Source organism: Lytechinus pictus, chromosome 7 (assembly GCF_037042905.1).
Source record: "Lytechinus pictus isolate F3 Inbred chromosome 7, Lp3.0, whole genome shotgun sequence".
NCBI classification, from domain to species: Eukaryota; Metazoa; Echinodermata; class Echinoidea; order Temnopleuroida; family Toxopneustidae; genus Lytechinus; species Lytechinus pictus.
This window is the reverse complement of record NC_087251.1, coordinates 22,948,355-22,971,703: the sequence shown is the minus strand read 5'-3', so window position 1 is coordinate 22,971,703 and position 23,349 is coordinate 22,948,355. Positions and strand designations below refer to the sequence as shown.

Here is a 23,349-nt window from a genome sequence, read left to right as displayed (position 1 = left end):
ATGAACATATAGCTGCTATATATGTCCTGAAATAATATTTTCCCCAAAAAATTAATTTGATTCAGTTTTCATACTTTATGATGTAAAATTTGATTATTTCAAAGTCGTGAAGTTTTGAATGAGTTGGCAATATTTAGATTTCATTTCAAAATATCTCGTAAATCAACTAAACATGATAACTGATACTAAAATGTATGTCGTAAAAGTGTCATATCTAATATATTAGAAAATCTATTGCAATAAATTTTACTGCAATTCATGAATGATAATGGATGCATGGATATCTAGATTCATTAAGTGCAGTCATACCTTACTTTAGCACAAATTTTAGTCCATGATTAAAAGAAGGTAATCTTTAAGGACATGTATGACATTTATGTCTTTATGACTACAGCTCTTTCACTAAATTAAAAAAATTTATTCCCCTGTCCGTCCGTCCCCCCACTTAGTTTCCGCGCAATAACTCGAAAAATATTCAACGGATTTTAATAATGTTTGGTTTGCAGGTAGATGACACCAAAATACAGGCCAAGTTTGAATTCGGAGTCCGCAGGTCAAAGGTCACAACTCATTAAATATGCGAGTTGGTTTCCGCATGATAACTTAAGAAATATTCAACGGATTTAAAAAAAATTGGGTGTGTAGGTAGATGACACCAAAATACATACAGGCTAAGTTCGAATTCGGAGTCCGCAGGTCAAAGGTCACAGCTCATTAAATATGCGAGTTGGTTTCCGCGTGATAACTTATGAAATATTCAACGGATTTTAAAAAAAATTGGGTGTGTAAGTAGATGACACCAATATACAGGGTAAGTTCGAATTTCGAGTCCGCAGGTCAAAGGTCACAGCTCATTATATACGCGAGTTAGTTTCCGCATGATAACTTTGGAAATATTCACCAGATATTAAAAATGTTTGGTGTCTGGGTAGATGACACCAAAATACAGTCAGGTCACATCAAATGACCTGACTGTCATATCTTCTGTCAGAGATTATTATGGAAATGGTGAGTCTTTAGGTCAAAGGTCTAAATTTGTTCATAATATTCATGCATATTGGTTTCTGCACGATATTAAGTTCAATCATATTGAATGAATTTCTGATCGCGTCAAGCGGGGGCATCTGTGTCCTTTGGACGCGTCAAATTTCTAGTTTTAGGTGTAAAGTTTTTTTTTAACTCAGTCAGTTAATACACATACATGTATAATGGCTAGAAATTAAGAAGTCTTTTCAGTTTAGAAAACATCTTTCTAAACATGCACATTATTTGGCAATGACATTTTAAATGGATCAAAATATACTAGTCCAAGCATGTATAGTGACTGAGCCATAGTTTTACAGAAATTAGCACTTATAGCTTTATATTCGTATACTACCATATATAGTTCATATCGTAGCACACTTTCCTTCATGGTAGTAGACTTAAGGTTAATAAGTTCGAAATGGATATTTAAATACTATATTCAGCCGAATTTCAACATGTCTAACCTGTGGTAACGAACTGGATTCTATGAACAATCACTGAAGACTTTTCTTCATGCTGCAGAAATTCCACTTAATTAACATTTTTGAAAAGCTGAAATAACAAAAAATGTCCCTTCAAACAAACTCCAATTATTTCTGCTTAGTCGTAAATATCAAAACCCAAATCTAGTTTTGCTTAGCCCTCAATACAATAATAGTCTGATATTAATCCCTTCCAACTATTCAGTAGTATGATGAAGACCATACATACATTCATAAAGTACTAAGATAACTATTCTCTGGACATTAATATTCTGTGCGTACACCATTTGCCAGTTTACATGGAGAGGTTGAGCGACAAGCTATCCAAACAAGCCAGGTATTCAAGCTCAGCACCCGAACGCAAATTAAATTCACTATATAAAGCGATTGCACCTTTCAGAAATACAAGTAATATCAGTAACAAAAGGCAGAAAATTGGCACTAAATTCTTTCAGTTTCAGTTACACTGTTTTTCTTTCTGCCAGCACTGGACGTGTCAGCTTAAGAGCGCATAATAGTTTAAATGAGTATTCTGATCAATAGCATGAAATGTGTACATCATCGGAAATTTAAGGAATAACTTGACAAATGGAATGACAAAAAAACAAAACACAAAAACAACGCCTTTTTAGACAATTGCGCGACTGCTCTTAATGAGCTCGGGAATGTATAAATCAGAGCGCATGCGTGTTTCATTATGAAAAAAGATACGTTAGCCAATAAATTTCTGACCACTTGAAAATTAATTTGCTTGACTCTTTTCGGTATAAGTTATTTTGAAAAAGGGAGAATTCTTTGTGATCATATTTATATACTGTGATAAAAAAGAAATTTATAATAAACTTTATAACTTATTTCAACATTTGTCCGGATATGTACAAAATAGTTGGTACATTTAATAACCATTTTATATATATATATATATATAATGCTCTTCCATCTTATTTCTTAATACGAAAACCTTTGGCTACAATAACTTAATCAAATATAAGTCACGAAATCAAATGCTCTTGAACTGAGCTGTCTTAAGAACACATTGTGAATCACTAATCCAAAAATATGTATTTGTTTTTACATTCTCAAAAAATTGTGGACAAATGTAAAGATATACATTAGACCAAGACTTAGGCATATCAGTAATGTGAATATATTTAGAAAAATATAACAAATTTTATAACTTGAATTAAAAAAAACATTATCAAAAAAGACTTTTTTAGTTTGAATCTAATTAAGGTTTACGTATAAACTCCTTTACAACCATGTAGTCATATTAATATTTATTCCTCTGATAAATATTTTTATCTATCCACTTCTTTATTTAAAAGAAAACATGTACTCATTGTCTGATCTGCGCAGAATTCTGCGTAGAAATCGTCACAATAATTTTCCAGTCCCTTCCCCAAGATGTAGTGGAATAGAGCATTCCTTGATCCGACTTCTTTGTGTTACCCCCATATGTATTATATCATGTTATCCAATTAACCAACAGCTGGTCCTTCCTCAAGGCTGCGATTTGTCATCGTTGCTCTTTAAAATCATAACCCAGCTGCTTTACTATTTGTGCATCTAAGTATGTATTATATGTCTTTAAATAGAATAGTGGACAATATTCACACTTCTTAAGTACTAATAATTGAAAAATATACCTGTAATTTGAAGAAAAGCCCTATATATATTTCGAAAACAAACTTTTTTTTCTAAAGAATGAGTATCACGACATTGCAATTCTTCTCAAAGTATGCCTACATCTGTTAATCCAACTTATTCATGTTTAAAATAGTTTCTGCTGGTTAAGTGTCATGTTGTCAATAGAGGATTTGAATAGGTACAGCAAAAAGGGTCTTAAAACTGTTAATAGTTTTTAAACACCCTCATACAAAAATAAAAAAGAGTACAATAGGCTTTTGGTCCTATCATAGAAAATTATTTGCCTACATGGGCATAAAAATCCGCTTATTTCAGATCGCGCTTCGCGTTCGCATTTTTTATCTATTCCTCACGAAGTCATTCCCCAGTACATGAATACCGATCGACACCCATGCAAGAAAGGGAAAAATGTATGAAAACATCCATGTTTAGCCAGGATGTTTAGATGGGTATTTCATGATCATATTGCCAAGGTCATGAAAATAGTAGCTAGAAGTAATAAGAGAGAAGGAATAGGTCGGCAATCTGATGAACCAGCGTCCAGATTACAATAGTCGGTTGAACAGCATCTGTGGCACTCACTCATGTGTATTCCTCCTGTGGGTTGAGCGTGTTTGCAGGACATGGATGGCATGTTCGCATTGTCACAGTACATATCTGTAGAGGCGCATTGGCGGACGATGGAGGTGTGTGTTATGTTCGAAGTCTTTAATGTCTGAAATAAATGGAAATAGAATAAAGATTGTGATATCCCGGTCAACAATCAATCATCGGGGGGTCTTTAAGTAAAGGCCTCGATCTTAAAATAAAGATTCTTAAAATAGAGAAATTTAAAGCTAAGTTACTCGGTTGATACGTTCTCTTTCTTATATTTTCCGGTTCATTTAGTTCCACCTACCATGATTGTAATCTCATTCTATTAAACTTTACCGTATATGTCACCGAACAATACTTTCATTGCATTGATATATTGTGCTAGTTTTTAACAAACAAACGCACGCTTAGTTACCAAGAATGCGTATAGCGTTTCCATTTATTTGAATGCAGGATAAAAGAGCATTGTCGATTAAATGCCTTGCTCACGGGCATAGTTGCCGCGGCTCGGGATCGAACCCCGGACTGTTCATGTACGGTCAGGCGCCTTAGACCACTCGGCCACGGCACCTCACAATAGTGATTCCTCGCTAACGGTATATCCCGAAACTATCCCATTCAATACGTACCAGACAACTCTCTCCAACAATACACATCTCAGTGGATCCCTCCAGAGTCAGTAGAATCCCACCAGCATAACAGAAATCTGCGGCATCACTATCATCTGTGCTGCATACATGACATGTCAAATTCTGCAAAGGGTATAAGCAACGTCATCATTGCACTTTGAAAAATTATCAGGATCTTTTTCTTTTAAATAGGAAACAAAACAACAATAACTAACCGTTACTACCTTGATTACCTTTATCATACATTGTGCTGACGTACGATTTTACAAAATTTGAAAAATTGAGATGGAAAATATTTTACGTAAACAATAAACAAATTTCACAATTCAAAAGGCCCAATGGCCATTTTTGTCAATTAAGCTCAGTAAACCGTAGAATTAAACAGTTCATAGATAGACAATGTAAATATCTAGTATTACGATTCGCCATATTGTCCATTGTGTGTGGTTTTTTTTTTTTTTTTTTTTTTTTTTTTTTTGGGGGGGGGGGGATAATGATTATTTCGCCGTTGACATTAAATCACTCATGCAGTACATGACGGATTAATTCAAAAAGATATATGAGTATAAGAATGCAAAAATCTCTTTTTATGCTATATTGAAAAACTGGGAGTTCAGTTAGTTCCTTGCTTTGTTCGTATTCAACCGATAGAAATGAAATTTTCCTTTCCGAAAATTGCACCACATAAAATGATATAAGCGATAAAAAACGATATGATGAACCACATTTTAAAAAAGTTAAGTAAAACGAAACACATTCATGGGAAATTCATTCGACAAGTATAATTTTTTGCAGGAAAACAAATCACACAATGACTTACCGAAATTGTAAAAAATCGAAATGAAGAAATCATCTATAATACACCAATTACGACAACTTAAATCAAATTATGTAGCAGATAAGAGGGAAAAGAAGCGGACTAAGAAGGAATTAATCCAAGAAATGGAAGGGGCAAGAGTAGAAATGAAAGGAATTTGACAGAAGGAAAAGATAATAGATAATAAAAATTCCACTTCTACTCACCTGAATTCCATTGGATGCTGTATCAGGAGCCTCAGTTATTACTGCAAAATAACAATAAAAATGAAGTTTCAAACGTTAAGAGCTTAATAAGCCAAATGATCAGTTGTTGGTCAAGATATCTATAATTTGCGATAATGGTACGACCATACCGTTAATATTTTTTTTTGTGTGTGAAAGGCACGTTTTTCACCGTGCTTGACTGGGCAACCTAGTCAGTGTGCCAACTGGGTGCTCTCAGATGCGGGTTATACAGGGTTACTGTCACATTTAAAAAATAAATGAAGATTTTTCATTTCGACTAAAATGCTTAAGTATTTTATCATATGATAGGAATATACTTCTAATCCCGTAAAGAAGATTTTTTTTTCCACTTTCGGCAGGGACGATTCATTTCTTTGATGTCGTGAATCAACTATAATTAAATCCTTATTATTAGAAGTAAACAAAAGTGAAACTTCCTCAAGTACTCACGGGTAAGACTGGAGATCGTTATGTTGTAAGCGTTTCCCATCTCGTCTAAGATTGAGATGTTGATATTATCAAGAATGAATTCAGTCAAAGCGCTCACGATGTCTTCATTGACATGAGTAATGTCAAGAACAGTATGTATGGTAGAGGGGTCTAGATTGATTCCTGTAACTTCCGCCGTGATTGGACAAGTGTCGTTCCAAATACCCGATGAAGCGTTACAGAAAGCATATTCGATCTGTAATTCAATAATTAATTAATATTTCATAAAACACAGTCATAAAACATAGTTCAAGATATTTTATCAGAGTAGACGAATGGCATTACAATTTGTTTTTACATTTTTTTAAATACAAGAAACACAAATATAAATGCAATAAGTTTTTTTTCGTATTTTGTATCAGCTACGTCGATGAACAAATTGCACGTATCGTCCTTTCATGAGATCTGTTTTTTTTTTTACTAACGTTCTTGAGGGTAAGCCTATTTTCTTTTTCGTTTAAGGACGTGGAATTTTGAGCACCTAAAAAGTTAGCTCATACATGCAACTATACTTAACACGATTTTATCTTTAACAATAATTTCTGATTTGACAATCAGTACCCCACCCATGTCAAATTTAGCTAATGTGATTATTGCGAACCCTACTTTGCTTGTATGAAGCTATAAGAAACTCCACTTGTAGCTTTTGGAACACCACTGGAATATAAGCCTCCGTCCCATCTCACCTTAACATCTTTCACCTTTGTTCCGTGTAGTAACCTATATATTACCTGGAGAATCTATTCAAGTGATAACCTCTTATGCCTCTTTTCAATTGTTCTGCCATCAACACCCGATTCAAAAATAGTTCGTTTGAGGTACCGATAACCAGGATTTCAATTCATTAAAATGATAAATTGAAGGTAGATTAAATGAAAATACGACTCACTCTTTCTTTCCAGTTCACTGCGGCTCTCATGAATTCAATTGTAGAAGTATCGGTTAACGCTTCATCAAATTCCTCACCGTAGATAGATATTGCCACACGTATAGAAGCTATTGTTGTGTCTGTATTTTTAATAAAAATTTGATACAGGATAGACGAAGTCATACAAAATCTTCATTAAAATTTTAAGAAGTCGTACGTATTTCAATTCGTATGCTAAAAGTTATTGAAAAGAAATAACATTCAATTTTTATGTTTTATTACCGTTTGCCGAATAATAGAAAAGGCCAATCCAATTAACAATGGCATTATAATGTATCTATAAATTATAGGCTTCTGTTTCTATTCAGATACCCCCGTAGATAAAACAAAATTTCTTTTATTTTTTGTTAACTTGTTTTATCTTTCATCAATTCAAGATTTGTTTACTTTTCATTTCATGCCCCAAAAATAATTTGAAACATGACCGACCAGTAGGGATGGCAATAGGGAAACTTTGTTTTATCAAAAGATTATCACGTACACCTATATTGTTTATGAACATGTTTAAAAAGTACAAATTTTACCGATTGGTGCTTGAGATGAAATTTTGATCGGGGAAGTAAACCCGGTAGTTCATTCAGTGTCAGCAAATACATAAGTTTGATAACATATGAGGTTCAAAAGCAAACATGAATCTACCTTCAATTAATGCAGTTGAATTATCAGGTGTCTCAGTTTCACCGTATACGTTATCGGTAGTGCTTTCACGAGTAGTGGTATCACGAGTAGTAACATCAGCAGTAGTGCTAACTTCAGATGTCGTCATCATGGAGGAAGTTGTCTCTGGTACGAGAGTAGTATCAAGCAACATAGGAGCTCCAGTGGTTCTTGTTTCTCTTGATGTTGGTGCATAGACCCAGGTAGCTTCGATGACATGGACAGGTTCTGTGGTGACTACATGTTCGATACCGTCTTCAGCTGTAACATCCTTTACCACATCCACTGTAGTCACCTCGGCATCATCATCTTCAGGGACAGCTTTTGTTACTTCCATGGTGAACGTTTTGTCAGTCGTATCGAGGGTCACAATGGTAGCAAGAGAGGACAAACTTATATCCATTGGGGACTCATTGGTTGCCATGGGTGACTCATTGGTTGCCACGGGGGACTCATTGGTTGCCATGGGTAACACATTGGTTGCCGTGGGTGAATCATTGGTTACCATGGATAACTCCTTGGTTGCCGTGGGTGACTCGTTAGTATCCATAAGAGAAGTACCGGTTTCTATCCTTGTTGCCGGTTTGCTTGTCATGGTTTCTTCGGTGAGTTTTCCAGTAGTGTCAGCTTCCATGCTGGAGCTCTTCATAGATTTATCCTTGTCGGTACTCTCCAGAGCTGTAATGACTTCTGTGATGATCGTAACATCAGTCTGGGTGTTCATTGTTTCAGTTGGCTGTACAACCATGGAAGATATAACATCTGAAATGAAAGACAACACGATGTCACAAATGATTTTATTATCTATAACCATTTTCCAGAGGAAAAATCGGAAGGGGGGGGGGGGTTGTCCGAAGACTGAATGTCTTAACCCTGTCTTAATGTTGTCTACTAGAACTGGATGGACAAGTACAGCCCTGGAAAGTAACCGAATTCAGCTTATCGGTTAATCATGATCGGTGCATCTAATTCAAGTTCTGACAGATTTGGGTTTTTTTTTCAAAATGTACCCAAAGATTAAATTTCAGATTGGGTTCAAAATAATTTTCGATTCATTATTTTATGTAAAGTGGAGCACCGGCCACAATTTATTATGAGGATGAGAAGATAATACAAAGCGGTATCTTTGCTGAGTTATTAATTTGTCTGATTCATTATGTTTTACTGACGTAGCAATAAAACATCTCGTTTTTTTACACGGTCCTTGCGTGTTTCATCAACATTTATCCGCCGAAAACTGTCAGATCTGACTAATTTCAATTGTTGATAGCTGAGAAGGACAGGGGAACAATTCATGAAAGGACTTATCGGTAGTTTTATCCGACAGTTACCATAGTAACTTACTATTCAGTCAATCAAAATCGTGGAAAATAGTCAAATCTGACACTTGACTTGCCAGACAAGAAATGTTGATGAGGTCTCTGCCTGTTCGTAATTGTTACAGTGGCGTACAGATGGGAGGGCTTGGGGGCTCTTGCCCCCAAAAGTTTTCACGACCAAGACAAAAAGAGAAACGGAAAAAAGGAAAGAGAGAAGGATGAAATATGATATTATCTTCTGAATATTACGTCAAAAATCATCACAAAATTTGATTTTTGAAATAAAAACGCTCGCTTGCAACTTTTTTTCTTATTTAACGCAATAAGCCAAATCTAACCCCTTCAAATTTTTGGTCTAATTACGCCACTAAATTATTATTATGGAAACTGTCAGAGACATGGGTGGCGGAAGAGGGGAGACACGTCCCCCCTAAATTTCAGGTAGAGGGGACACCCCCCCCCCTAAAAAGAAAAAAACAGAAAGAAAGAAAGAAAGACAAAAAAGACAAAAAAGAAAAGAAAATTATTTACTATAATCTTACTAGAAATTTGAAAACCTATATAGAATTTTAAAAAAAACAGTGTTGACTGCTACACACAACATTTTAAACTCGCTCCCGATGCGATTTTAGTTAGTTCTTTGTTTTTCATCAAAGCGTACTTAATCTTACCTAAGATAGTTAGTTGTGGTTTTATTTACAGAAGTGACACACATTTATACATTTATGTTAAAAATTACACTTCATTATTCCAGGTAATTGTTTGTATAATTCAGTCTGTGTAAATATTTAGAAACATTAATGACAGCTTGATTTCCAGAAATGATAAAAGATTTTGAAACAATAGTCAAGTAGGAGAGACGCAGAAATCTCGATAAAGTTTTGCTCATGTTTCTTACCTGACAGAAATAGGAAAAGATGTACGGATGCAAGCAGCTTCCAAAAGTAAGCCATCTGACGATGTCTATGCCTGAGTTGTTTGAGATAAATACGATGTCATTTAAACAGCAAAGTTTATGAGATAAAACTTGGGGGAAAAAAGAACACTAAGTATTTTTTTGCAGTGTAATATTGGAGAGCTGTTCGTAATGTCAGAGAGCAGTTTAATTGATTATGCGATATGTTATCACCAGTTTATTATTATTATTATCATTTCATCTTTCTCTCCTTCCACTGTCATTCTATCCATATCTCTTTCTCTCTGTGTGTGTTCCTGTTTCTGTTCCTCTCTCTCTCTTCTCTCTTTATCCGTCCCCATCACTCCCCTTCTTATTAAAAGTGCAATGGCTCAGTGATAATAGTTTCGCACCTTTTGGGCTATTTCATACAAATTCTTTCACTAGTCTTTACCAAATTTAATTGGTTTTGTAGAAGTTTCGATATGATTTCTCAGTGCTATTTTAAAAACATATTTGTTGGTTATTGAGTATCTTTTCTAAATCATTTAGAGATTAGTAAGACCTTGGGAAGATCAGTTTTACTCTCCATTCCACAATGTCTACAGAGAAACACAAAGCAGAAACAGCACTCTTAACAACTGAAATGTTAAATCAACAACTGAAAAATTGGAGGAGTGACAATCTTTTTTAAATCTTATATTCAACCTTGCATTAATCTGAATTCAACAATGTAAATGTCGGGTCGAACCATTTAAAGTGGTAATGCAACACTTAGAAAAGGTTGTCACTCCTCTAACATTTCAATTGTTCAGTTTAATATCGTTTTTTAGAGCTAGTGAGCGCTGAAAGACTATTTCAACGTTCTTCGTGCAGGTTTCCGTAGTTTGTAACCTTGTTTAAACGATTCATAACAGTCTGTCAGCGGTCTTTCAGGATAACAGTCTTTTAGTGGCCTTCAGTCTATTTGCAGCTGTCACCTGATTACTCAAAGCTTATAAGCATGATCAGTATTCCTATGATCTTTCGACAGCTTTTCATGTTTTTATGGAGATCACTGATAGAAAGACAGTGAAAGTCCATAGAAACCAGTTAAAGACCTGCCAATATATTAAGAGGACTGAAAAACCATTGAAAGATAGCTGATGGACTATAGTTGAGAGAACCTGATTGATCTCTCGAAATTCTCTGACAGTATGCCAAATGATCTTTCAGTAATCTCTCAATAGTTTAATTTGACTTTGAGTAAACTTTCAGCTGTCCGACGACTTTTTACGAATATTTCAATGTCTTAGAATGGTTTTCCAGGGGTTTCCGGAACCATTCCACAGAAACATCAGATTTCACTGATCTTGGAGACTGCTGAAATGTCATGCAAATTTCCGGTCTTTTAAATGGTTTCCGTTCTGCGGAATGGTGACCAAAAAGCCTGTTTTGAACTGTTTCGACAGGCTACACAGAGGCTATATGGAGCCAAGGAAGATCTCTGAAGGATCTGACAGGTGTCAGGAATGATCTTATCGATTATTAAAGTTTCGGGATCTTTCGAGAGTCTTTCAACTGGTCTTGAGCGTTTTGGAATCGATATTTAAGAATATTTAAGATTTATTTAAAGAATTTTTGTTTAAAGAATTCTCCCCAAATAACAATGATGATAAAATCGAATTATCAACCGATCAACCAAATAGGTAGATAGATAAATAAACAAATTAATAATAATCATTAGCAAAAAGATATGAATAAATAAATAAATAAATACATATAAATTAAAAAATATATATCACAAGGTCTGTCAACGGTGTACCAGTCCGAACAAAAATAGTTTCCGTTGAATGACAGTACAGCGAATCGACAAACCATTTGTAGACAATTAATTGTCAGTAAATTTTCATAACTCTCTTTTTGACCTTGAAGATGGTAGTTAATCATTAAGTGACCACTGAGAATTTCATGTCTATTGATAAGATAATCACTGAGAAAATGAATAGATACTAAACCTAAGTTTACTGACAGACTGGGAGAGACCTCTGAGAGAACATATTGTGCAGAGACCGTTGATAAATCAATGAAAATCAAACAGTATACCAAAGATCGTAGTTTAAAGATAGTTTTTAGATCACAGCAACGGACAACCATTTCATGGAAGACCGCTGATAATCCTATCAAATCATGGTGGAGACAGCATAGAATCCATAAAGATTCAACGAAGTATGACTGAAGAATCATGAGAAAAAACTCGAACTCCTTTTTCTATTGTTTGCAGTCTAGAATGTACACCATTAGATGAAGCAAGGAAGAAGAATGATAATAATAAACACTCTTAATATTTTTTCTGTAAAGAGGTCTGAATATAGAAAGTTCAAAACGAACCTTTACAGACAATGATGTAAAGATGAACGCTGATTTAATCCAACTTTGACGTAAGGTTTGCTTAAAGTCTTATCCTTAAGAAGTATCATACCAAACCGATCAAGTAATATATGTTTCGAGCTCTATATCTTCATCGTTAGGATTTTATTTTTCGAAAAGTATTTGTTTGTTTACCTGCTGTAAATTAGCAAGTTGGCATGGTGATGGCCTGACGTATACTAAGTCACATCTTTCAATAGCTTTATGAACGTGCAAAATCTAAGGAAAATGTTTATCACCCGATGTAAAACTGCAACAAGGTTTAGACAAAGTGGTTTTCTGCAAGATGTACGTGCTAATTTCGAGATAATATAACGGTACTTGGCTTCCCGATGTCATCAAGCACTCTAAAAACAACCTAGTTAAAAGTGATTACCAGTACAGAACGATTGCAAACACCATTTACAAAATTACCAGAATTCTATCAAAATTACCAGAAGATATACCACTAATGTTATTACTATCATGATATTACTTGACTCAATTTTTAGCCATGTGAATTGAAGTAAAAGTTGTCAAAGTATTTCTTTGACAACTGCCTTAAGTGTGCATCTTCCCATTTTTGTTGTTACCCCGTTATTTGGGCTAAAATGTCCAACACGAATAGACATACTAGATAAAAAGAAAGTTATCATTTAGTGACAATCACTAACTCTTCGAATTTCACCGTTGGCGTCATGCATGGGGGGGGGGGGGGTACTGCGACATTAAACTTAAAATTTAAGTTGCAGTTAAAGAGCGTTGTACTGTATACCTGATGTGACAGTGAATGGAGGTTTGTGACATCAAAACAATAAAAAGTGAACTAGTTTTTTTATAAAATTCCCTGAAGTTTAAAGTTTTACAGCAAACTTAAAACCTGTAAAATAATGGGTATTTTTCATTAAACGGGGGGGGGGGGGGGCATATATACACTGCCAACATCAGTTTTCAATTTTGCAAATCTGTCTACACCCTATCGGCTCTTGCATAAAGAGAGGTAACAAAGGGCAAATTTGGAACAAAAAAATTATTTAGAGGATAAAGAGGATTTAGAGGATAAACTCCAGTTTTAAATGGGAAGACCTTTAGAAATTAAAGAAACAATTTTTGTTAGGCGAACAGTATTTTCTGAAGGATGAAAGCACAGATTAAAACAACTTTGTGGCCTGAATGGGATGCTATTACTAATTAATTATCGTGTTTTTCGTTTTCAGCTTTCAAAGTTTCAACTGATGTTCCGATCGAGATTTTTTCTGCAGGAAATGTCCACCACAGCCTACTCCCACTCCTACCTCCTCCCTTTCTTATACACAACAATTTTGCTATTACCAGAGCTTTTAAATCGAGTTACCTAAACTTATATGACGAATGTTCCTATTTCCGTATATCAACTGTTATAAGTCTAATGTTTCATGAATATTGAATATAAACCATGTCAAACTTCAGTATAAAATATTGTCTCTAATAACATACTAAATGTACAAGTAAAAATATGTTAAAGATATTGCGATATTGTTTCTTTCATATTTAACTTTTGTTTTAAAAAAATAGGTCAAGTGGACTGGTACGAAGTATCTGAAACAAAATTTTGGTCAGGAGATATTGATGCTGAATAAATAAACAATCAAACTTCACCTTAAAGTAGAATCAATGGGGAAAATCAGAAATATCAGAAAGCGTTTGTTGATACGTGATGGGAACTAATTAACCTTGTCTATTGTACGATAGCTGAAAAGTCCTGTGGAATTCAATAACCATAGAACAGTGGGGTCGTAGTGGAAAAAAGGGGGAAGATATCATCTAGTACATGATGCCATGCATAAAGTAATCAATAATGTATGTAATTCATGGGCTAATTGTAACTTTACACTGACTATGATCATTAAAATGATACCGTTAGCTTGATGATGGGATATGTGATAATATGATTCCGGTTTGTACTATCTATTATCTAAATGACAATGGTAATGATGATACAAACGTAAACCAAGTAATTGTACACGAGCAACCTATCCTTTTTGTTTTGCCATCGAGCAAAAGAAAATGAATGAAAGTAGTTGAATCTACTTTTGATTGCATTTCATGAACATGATAGTACACGTATTTCTTTCTGAAGGCTAACCTTTAGGATTCACTCGCATTATGTATACCACTGCTTTATAGTAATATATCTCTATGCAGTATGCACTGCACTTGCTAATTACCCACACACGCACAATCTTTTGTATCTTTTGGCATCTCGTTCCCATGGCAATGAGTCAACAAGGCTCATCAATACTGTTTTGTTCTAAAAAGTCAATTAATCGTGTCTTAAGTTGTGAATTATTGTTCAGTGGCCAACAAAATCGAGATGCGGTGCGTCATTGGTTGACATACCCAATCGATCGGAGCGAATTGGTGATTTCAGGCTAGCATTGACATTTAGGGTCTACTGGCCTTCAATGCAGGATTATATTGGGGTTATAATTGTTATTGATTGTAAGTGTGTAATTTAGCTTGCTGAATGATTCATGAGCTGTTTGGTGTTGATATAAAGTGAGTGAGTCCTTGAAAAAAAAAGATATCTAATGTATATTCGCGATGATTATTTTCAAAACTAAAATTGGCAAACGATATATAAAAAAGAAGCTAAAACATTCAAGATTATTACATATACCTATCAGGACTGTTCTTTCTGCATTTTGACACGAAGACGAGGTTTCCTTTCGAAGAACAAAGAGAAAAATGGCAACTATCGTAATTTTGTGATCACTTTATACCATGTGTTAAGATCATCAATAATTCCGTATCAGTAGCAACACTGTGTAACGCATATATACATTTCAGATCAAATTTGAGTTTTACATACCAACCTGATAAAGTAGACCATTTTAAGCTTGGCATTTCTTTATTGGCCAATTCGATACGTTAATCTTTCTCATCTTTCTATCTCAATTATCCTTTTCTTTTCTTTTTTTGTTGTTTTTGTTTCTTCTTTCTCCTTTTTTTTTTTGCTCTAGAAGTGGGGAGAGAGGGATCAGCCGCTTCGGTTCCCTTTATCTGCTCATAGAATACCCAATCACACTGGTCTTAAAACATATTTCTAGATTATCTCTCTTCTCATTGTCAGTATATAGACGGTTTGGACGTTGTTAATAAACTGTTTATATACATGCTATAATTATTCGAAATTTCATCAAGTTCATTGCTGAGTTGATTTATCATGTTCAATGGAAAGCAAAATATGTGTATCTGATATGACGGCACAGGGGGGCGACCGTCCCAAATATATATTTTTTGTTAAGCAAATAAGAAAAAGAGATTAAATATTTTCAAAAGGTAGAAAAGGATAATCAGTATTGCCCTGTTATTCAATGAAGAAAATGTTGTATCACCTTTAAGACCTCTTGCCTACCCCCTCCCATTAAAATATCATGGAACATTCCCTGATTATGCTAACTGCTTTTACATCCAAAATGAAGAAAAACGCCAATGATATTGCCAGGCAATTCTCTTCACAATATACGATGTAAATCTCAACATTCATGATTGCCGTAATGACCAGGAGTCATGCCCTACATAATCTATCTAATATTGAATATATCTATGCAGAGAAAATAGTTGAAAACAAAAAGGGATAACCTTGGAGGACACTGCTGTTAGTAGTAACTGTTTATGGTATCATTTAGGAAAATTATTGTTTCCTGTGAAACAGTTACCCCTGAACTTTCCATTTGTGTACATGATGATATAAATTTGTCCTAAACATTTTTTTTTTGTAATAGATTTCGATATTGGCCATATCGAAGGTTATCAGTTTTCAACATCATTATTTTACCCATGTTCTCTTCCCCAATGTTTCTCTCCTGTATTATCCGCTCCACCCTTCCATTCAAATTCTTCAAGGGGAATTTCACCTAACGATATATTGGATTCTATAATACCAGAAAAATTAGAGAACATTGGTGAAGGCTTGGTATGAAAATCCATCAAATAAGAGAGTTTAAGGGTTTTTTGGTTAAGTTTTAAATATGAAATATCATATGTGAGCATTTTCCCCATATATCATATAAATATAGATTCCATAAATCTATTCTTTTCATAGAGTAAGATGAATGCAAATGGTTTTCTTATTAAAGGGGTATACGATGATATAAAATTACCTTTACACTTGGGGGGGGGGGATATATACTGTACCACACGTGTCGGAGCTGCTGGTCTGTGAAGTCATAATATCAAAACTTAAACATTTCACAACTCCTTTATTCTCCGACAGATTTTCACCAACTCTGCTTTTATTAAGAACTTATTATCTGGGTGAACTTCCCCTTCAAACACTAACATTTAATTTTGTTCACACCTCTCCCCTGTTTTTTTTCCTGCTTATTTCCCCAGTTCTTCTATCCCCTGCCCATGCCCCCTCGCTGTCTCCTTCTATCCCCCCCCCCCCCCCCCTCTCTCTCTATTCTGACTCTATGGACCATCTCACGTTATTGTTACAAAAGCGCATCCTCTCATATTCAATACATTATAAAGGATGTTGCACAACCTTCAATTTCATTGTGATGAAAATCATGAAATACATGTACATGATTCATTCATACCAACCTAAACAGAAATTTGTATTTGTTTTTACTGACATGATCTGTATCTGTTTTGTGTTTAAGAAGATTCTGCTTTAAAAAGTAAACATTTTAATTCAAGAACATTATATTATGCTTTCTTGAAGTTATCGCTGGTAAAGCATTGTTTACAAATGACATTACCCACATGTACACTCTCATAATTTGCCCAAATGTGCAGTGGAAGTGAGCCATGAGTATGTCATTTTGCACAACTTTTTATAGACTGGGGTAATCAATGGACATAAACAATGTGTGACTTACCACACAAAGAACAGTGCCTTTGTCAAATACTTTGGGACCACAGAAACAGACTTCAAAGAAGTATGTAACACAGATTTTGCATTAAAATAAGTTTTGACTCGGGTAAATTTATGTATTGTTGACTTATGCAATATTCACTGTATATGAATGATGTGTTTTCCCATTTTAAAAACATCCCCACATATCAGACAAAAATCATAGACTCATTATAGAGGCAGGTAAAGAAGGAACAAAATAAATATACCTTTATTATTTATCATACACCCTAGTTTTCTATATTACACATCAGTAATGAAGGGCTAAATATACCTTTATTATTTATCATACACCCCAATTTTCTATATTACACATCAGTAATAAAGGAATGAATCACGTTTCTCTTCTGATTTTCAAAAGGCTTTAAAACTTGGCACAAATGCAACACGTATTGTAAATATGATATGATTTGAACAGGTCCAAAAAAGGTAAACAATTGTAAAAGGAAAATGGCAGGTGATTAAATATAATAACATGTTACTCCACATCCTGTTAAGCAGTTAAATGGGGCCTGTCATACAAAGAGTTACAGTTGATCCAATCAATGTCTACTATATGGAAATCCATCAATGTCATAATTTTTTCTTCAGAAAATTTGCACAATGTACTTTGTGAACGAAGATAGGCACACTGAATTGTCAAGAAAATGATATCTAGAAAATAGTTGAACAAAATGCATTTTTGTTGTTGACGTTGCTGGCTTTCCATAGTTGTGGTTGATCGGATCAATCGCAACTCTTTGTAAGACGGGGCTCTGGAATCACAATAAGATCCAAATACAGGTGAAAAAAGTAATTACAGTTGAGGTTTCAAAAGAACCTTTTGTCTGCAAGAATTAATCAGAAGGAAAATTAGGATGTATACAAAATGTGCAAACTCCGTAACATGATTCAAAACAATGGGAGTTTCTGCTTGTATCTGAACAGAGTTATGAAAAACATTGACGTACATGAGATAAATAATCTAGTTTTATGTATCCATAACAGACATACTCAATAGGCAAGCACAAAGAACACTAATTTCAATGCAATCATCACTTTTGAGTAAATTGATAAAATAAGATAAGAGTGTATAATCTATCCTACTTGAATTACTAAATTCAAGGGAAAGATTGGTATCACATCACATGGAGATAAAAATAAAAAAGATTGGTATCACATAAAAACCAATACTAATTCAGCACAAGATATGTAGCATTGAAGCAACTTCTCCATTACAAAATGACAATACATAAGGTAAAGTGCAAAGGCATAATAATTATAATAATGCTAACTCTCCATTAGTTGCCTGTAAAGTTTGGTGAAAAACACAAATAAGGACATACAGTTTCTATGGTAACAACATGCTTTGAAATGGAAGCTGTACCGTAAACCGATAATGCAATGAAGCACCACTCTACCTAACAGCTTTCGATAAATTGGTAAAACCTAGACGCAATGGTATTTAAACAGGCAAGGCCAGAGGATATTATCAAACAAAGGAGCATCTCTAGCCAATGGTGAAAATCATTACATATTCATATTCAATGACACAGATCTAGAATATTTTGCTTGGTGGTCATTGTTCTCACAATGTGAATATTATCTCTACAGCTTTTGCAATGTAAATAAGAAATGAAACCCAAATTTCATGAAAGCTTAATCTAGCCTTCATTTAAACTGTATAGAAATTACACGATATTTACACAGCTTAGTTTCACAAGGATGTGATAAAAAAAGCATTTATCACCACTCACATGGGACGTAGATCACAACTGAAAGTAATAATGAATTCATTCACAACGGAACTTGGCATCATAAAGTTGATTTCAACGACTGTATTGTGGAGAGAAAATTACCATCAACAACACCAAAGCAGTTTTGGAGAAAAAAAGTTTTGGTGGTTACGAGAATAATTTTTTTAAACTTAGAGTTCATGATATATGTGTTAGAATGTTGAGTATCTTGAATTAATTAAGAATAGTGAACTCTATTGTTAAAACAAGTTGTTGAAATGACTCAATGACTCGGACTTTCTATAGGGAGGGGTCGTCTTTGTTATATTATACAGGTTCAATGATGCTGTTACATTGTATTTGTGCATAAGTGCCTTAATGTTGAGTTTGATATTTTCAAGGTTGGGAGATTATTCCAATAAATCCTGCAATGCCATAGGGTAAAACATAAAAAAGTTGATATTTTCAACTGATCATAACATGTTGTACTCTGTCATCGACCTACAGATATTCTTAATATTTACATATTGTAATTGGCATCAGTTCATTGTTCCTGAAGATTGCTTCTTCCACTCTCCATCAGAGCTAGACACTGAGCGGACATATTCTAAACGATAGAAAATAAATAAAATGAATACGAAAGAGAGAGGAGGGCCAGTGGGAGAGGGAGAAAGAAGGTGGGAGACAGGGGAGAAAAGAAAAAGAGAGAGGGGGAACAAGGGGGCAAAGAATGGTAAAGACAATATCAATACAGCACCACAGACATTATATTGGAATTCGCATCTTGCTAAAGACCATGAAATCCATATGCAAATATACAATACCTCATGAGGCTGGATAGCAAGGATAACTTATAATAATTACACATCAACTGCCTCCATGATTAACCCTTGTATACTGTCTGCCCTCTTTCCCCACTCTCTTTTGATGCATTAAATGTAAAGACAACTTTAATCTCAATTGATGTCTTTTACAAATATGTTCATGTATTTCAGGTGCATTAATTTTCATGTAGATAAACTTAAGAGTAAAAAAAAACACTAAGAGAATGTAAACACTTAAACTAAAATGTCAATTCATCACTCAATTGACATCCACTTAAAAGCATGATATACTAAATTATCTTAAAATGGACAAAATTAATGATATATAAACAATAAGCTCACATAAGCTTATGATTTTTAGGGTAATATACATTTTATTATTACTATAATACTAATTACTATAGTGATGGGTGATAGATGGGTATGAAAAGGGTAAATTGTAATTCAGAATGTTTTAAATACCTCCAGTATTATTGGAATCAGGTGAAGCCCCCCCCCCCCCCATTTTAAGATCTGTCATGTAAAATACAGTGAAACACAGACAAACTACAAATCCATAAGTATTTATTTGAAAGGCTGGTGAGATAGTTTAGTGCCTGTGTATAGTACATGGTTGAAGAAATCACTGAAAACAGTTAATTTTCTGTTTTAAAATGCACATCTAGCTTGATTGCAAGTGAACAGTTTAACTCTCAAAATACTGTGATTGTGTTTGAAATTTATCATGAAATTTGTTTTGAAGCAGTTTTAGTACCTGCATCATTGTTCACACCCTAACTTTGACAAAAGAAACTAGAGCATTAAGACATAATATGCATTATCAGAGAAAAAAAGGACAAAATCCAACCCCAAAATTGCCTGAACCTAAACATGACAGCTGACGTCATCCATGAACATGAACATACATTGCCACAAAAACTAGAGGGCAATGTCAAACCCTTCATCTTTCACACCTTTTAGCTAATTTAAAAATCTCATGTTGTAGACAAATGCAGGAAGGTCACGCTGAAAGAAGCATAATGCATTTATAGCAGGATATATGTCAATAAAGCTGTAGCACTTAGACTGAATGTGATGAACTGCTAATGGGCAAGTTTATTCATGCTTCATCCAGGCTACAATCCATTTTGCAGTTTAAGATTCGGAAGCATCAATTTACTGCAAATCCCCTGTACCCAACAGTCATCAGGGGATAGGTACTTCTCACAAGCTGTATCTAAGTGGTTAAATAAACTCCACAGTCTCTTTTTGTACTACAATACATTCAACTTGTTTACATACCTATAAATAACCTATAAAAAAATGTTGAGATTGCAACCAAAAAAAATGAAATAATTTTTTTTTCATATTGTACGCCTTTAAATCTTGTTTTTCCATCATTCATTCATCTGATTGGCTGGTTGTTTGGGGCAGGCGTCCTCGTTTATTAAAAAAATAATATATTTATATATATATTTTTTTTCTTTTGTAAACCTATAATTTTTCATCACTTATTCATCTGATTTGCTACTTGTTTAGGGCTTGAGCTCATACTAGTAGTGAGCTGACTGGGTTTGTTCTTTTTAAGTTGTTGGTGAATTGAGCAGCAAGTAGGGGGGGGGGGGCACTGGGCCCCACTGTGATGTAGCTAGAAATTCTGATGAATGATGCAAAGTTTTACATGATGATTTGGATACTGTAAATTAAGGTTAATTTGTAGAATTTGTTTATGACTGTTTAGCTTGTGTATGTACAAGAAAATTGTTGCTGGGAAACACAATGTTTCGGATGGTGTGTGTTCCTTATTATAAATCATGCACACTGAAATACCATTATCATTATTATTAATCATCAAATTTATTATCATTATTATCATAATCTATCATGCTTGAGACCAACAGCCTATATACTTTAATGATATCTGATGCTTTTGAAGCAAGATTTGGAGGTAACTGTCATTAAAAAACATTAAAATGAATCAGTTTGAAAAGTTATAATAATTTTTTACTGATTCCTAAGACAATAGTGATTACTAATATTTATGCTTTTTTGTTGGGGGGTGGAATATTTGTAAGGGACTTAAAGGAGAATGAAAGCTATGGAACAAGATAGCTTGTGTGAAAACAGAAAAATCAAAGAAACAGATCAACGAAAGTTTGAGAAAAATCGGACAAATAATGAGAAAGTTATGAGCATTTGAATATTGCGATCACTAATGCTATGGAGATCCTCACATTGGCAATGTAACAAAGATGAGTGATGTCACTTGTGTACAACTCTCCCCATATCTTTAGTATATATTTCAATTAAATTGCCTCTTTTATCACATGTATCAGTAGATCATGTGTTCTTTCTATAGGAGGGCATGTAATACAGATTTTAAAAAAATACATCATGGATAAAGAGTTTGTATCCCCTTAAGAAAAGCAAACAGAGACATTTTGGGGGTATTTTAGAGTCCATCAAAGGGAAAGTTGTTCACATGTGACATCACACATCCTTGCCGCATTGCCAATAGGAGGATCTGTATAGCATTAGTGATTGCAATATTCAAATGCTCATAACTTTCTCATTATTGGTCTGATTTTTCTCAAACTTTCTTTGTTCTTATTCTTTGATTTTTCTGTTTCGACACAAGCCTATTTGTTCCTTAGGTTTCATTCCCCTTTAACATCAATAACAACAGCACCAATGTCTTGCCTCTCCATGCAGGTAACACCAAACAAATAGAAAAGAGAAAGCTGGTAAGCAATAACTTGGGCACAGTGAGCTGAATCAGGGTGTTGAAATGGATTTGTTTATACTTTCAATTGCATTTGCACTTACTGCCATTAGTAAATTGAAAACTAAGATCGTTCTGTTAATGAATGCTCTAGAGGTATACTTCGTGCAGTAGGAACCATTTCTTGCTACATCTCTACTCAATACATTTCAGCATATGATGAGTACAATTGAAAATGGAACTGCCACGCATTTCCTGTCTTGGATAGATTAATTATTGGTACACACTGCCTGAAATAACCATCGCCTACACAGCTTGATAAGAAAGTATCTTGTTTTAATAGGCAATAATCATACACAGAACTATGTTACTTAATATCAATCAATAATGATAAGTACTTTAATATATCATCATGTCACATTTAACATTAAGGAATCACAAATGCAACCAAAATTAATATGAATGTAAAACCCAAGATCAATGAAATGAACCGAAGCAAATTACTCATAGCATTCCCAATTTGAAAAAAAAAATCATCCTTAAATTTAATTTGCTTCATTAAGTTAATTTATCAAGTTCCATATTGGTGAAATGAGGCTAAACCCTACAGTACTTCAACTGAAAAATAATCAATCTTAGTAGCTGAGATCATTTCAAATAGATATACTACAACAGTGGTGAATTGATGTAAGAAATCTCCTCTTCTAAATGCTTATCCTGATATATCAGAAATTATTTCCATTATATCTATCAATCAATCATGTATCAGTATTCCTAGATGTAAATCTACTATGGATATTTATAAACAACACCTGTTTATTAAAAATGCATACTTTTTAGCCATAAATGAAGAAAATAGAATTTTTTTACACTCCATATGCAAAGCAAATTGAAGGATAGAAATCTGTCATAATAATTCTATTTGTGTTCAATTTATCAAGGCTTTAAAACAGAAATTCCAAATGTTTAATAACAAGTTTTTTTTTTTCACTTACTCATTTATTTTCTTTTCTTATTTTCAAGGGGGAGGGGGTGGGGGTCATTAAAAGTCAACTTGACACATAGGTGGACTTCTCCATTCAATATTCACATGAAACTGAATTTCAGC

The 23,349-nt window shown here is 34.1% G+C and overlaps 1 protein-coding gene across 1 annotated transcript; it reads right to left on the bottom strand.

Annotated features, from left to right (window-relative positions):
* Nucleotides 1-7,422: 7,422 nt before the first annotated feature.
* LOC129265383 (surface protein-like) lies at nt 7,423-8,244 on the bottom strand. Its single transcript, XM_054903382.2, has one exon. It carries the CDS (start codon nt 8,242-8,244, stop codon nt 7,423-7,425), a length of 822 nt encoding a protein of 273 aa, XP_054759357.2.
* Nucleotides 8,245-23,349: the final 15,105 nt, after the last annotated feature.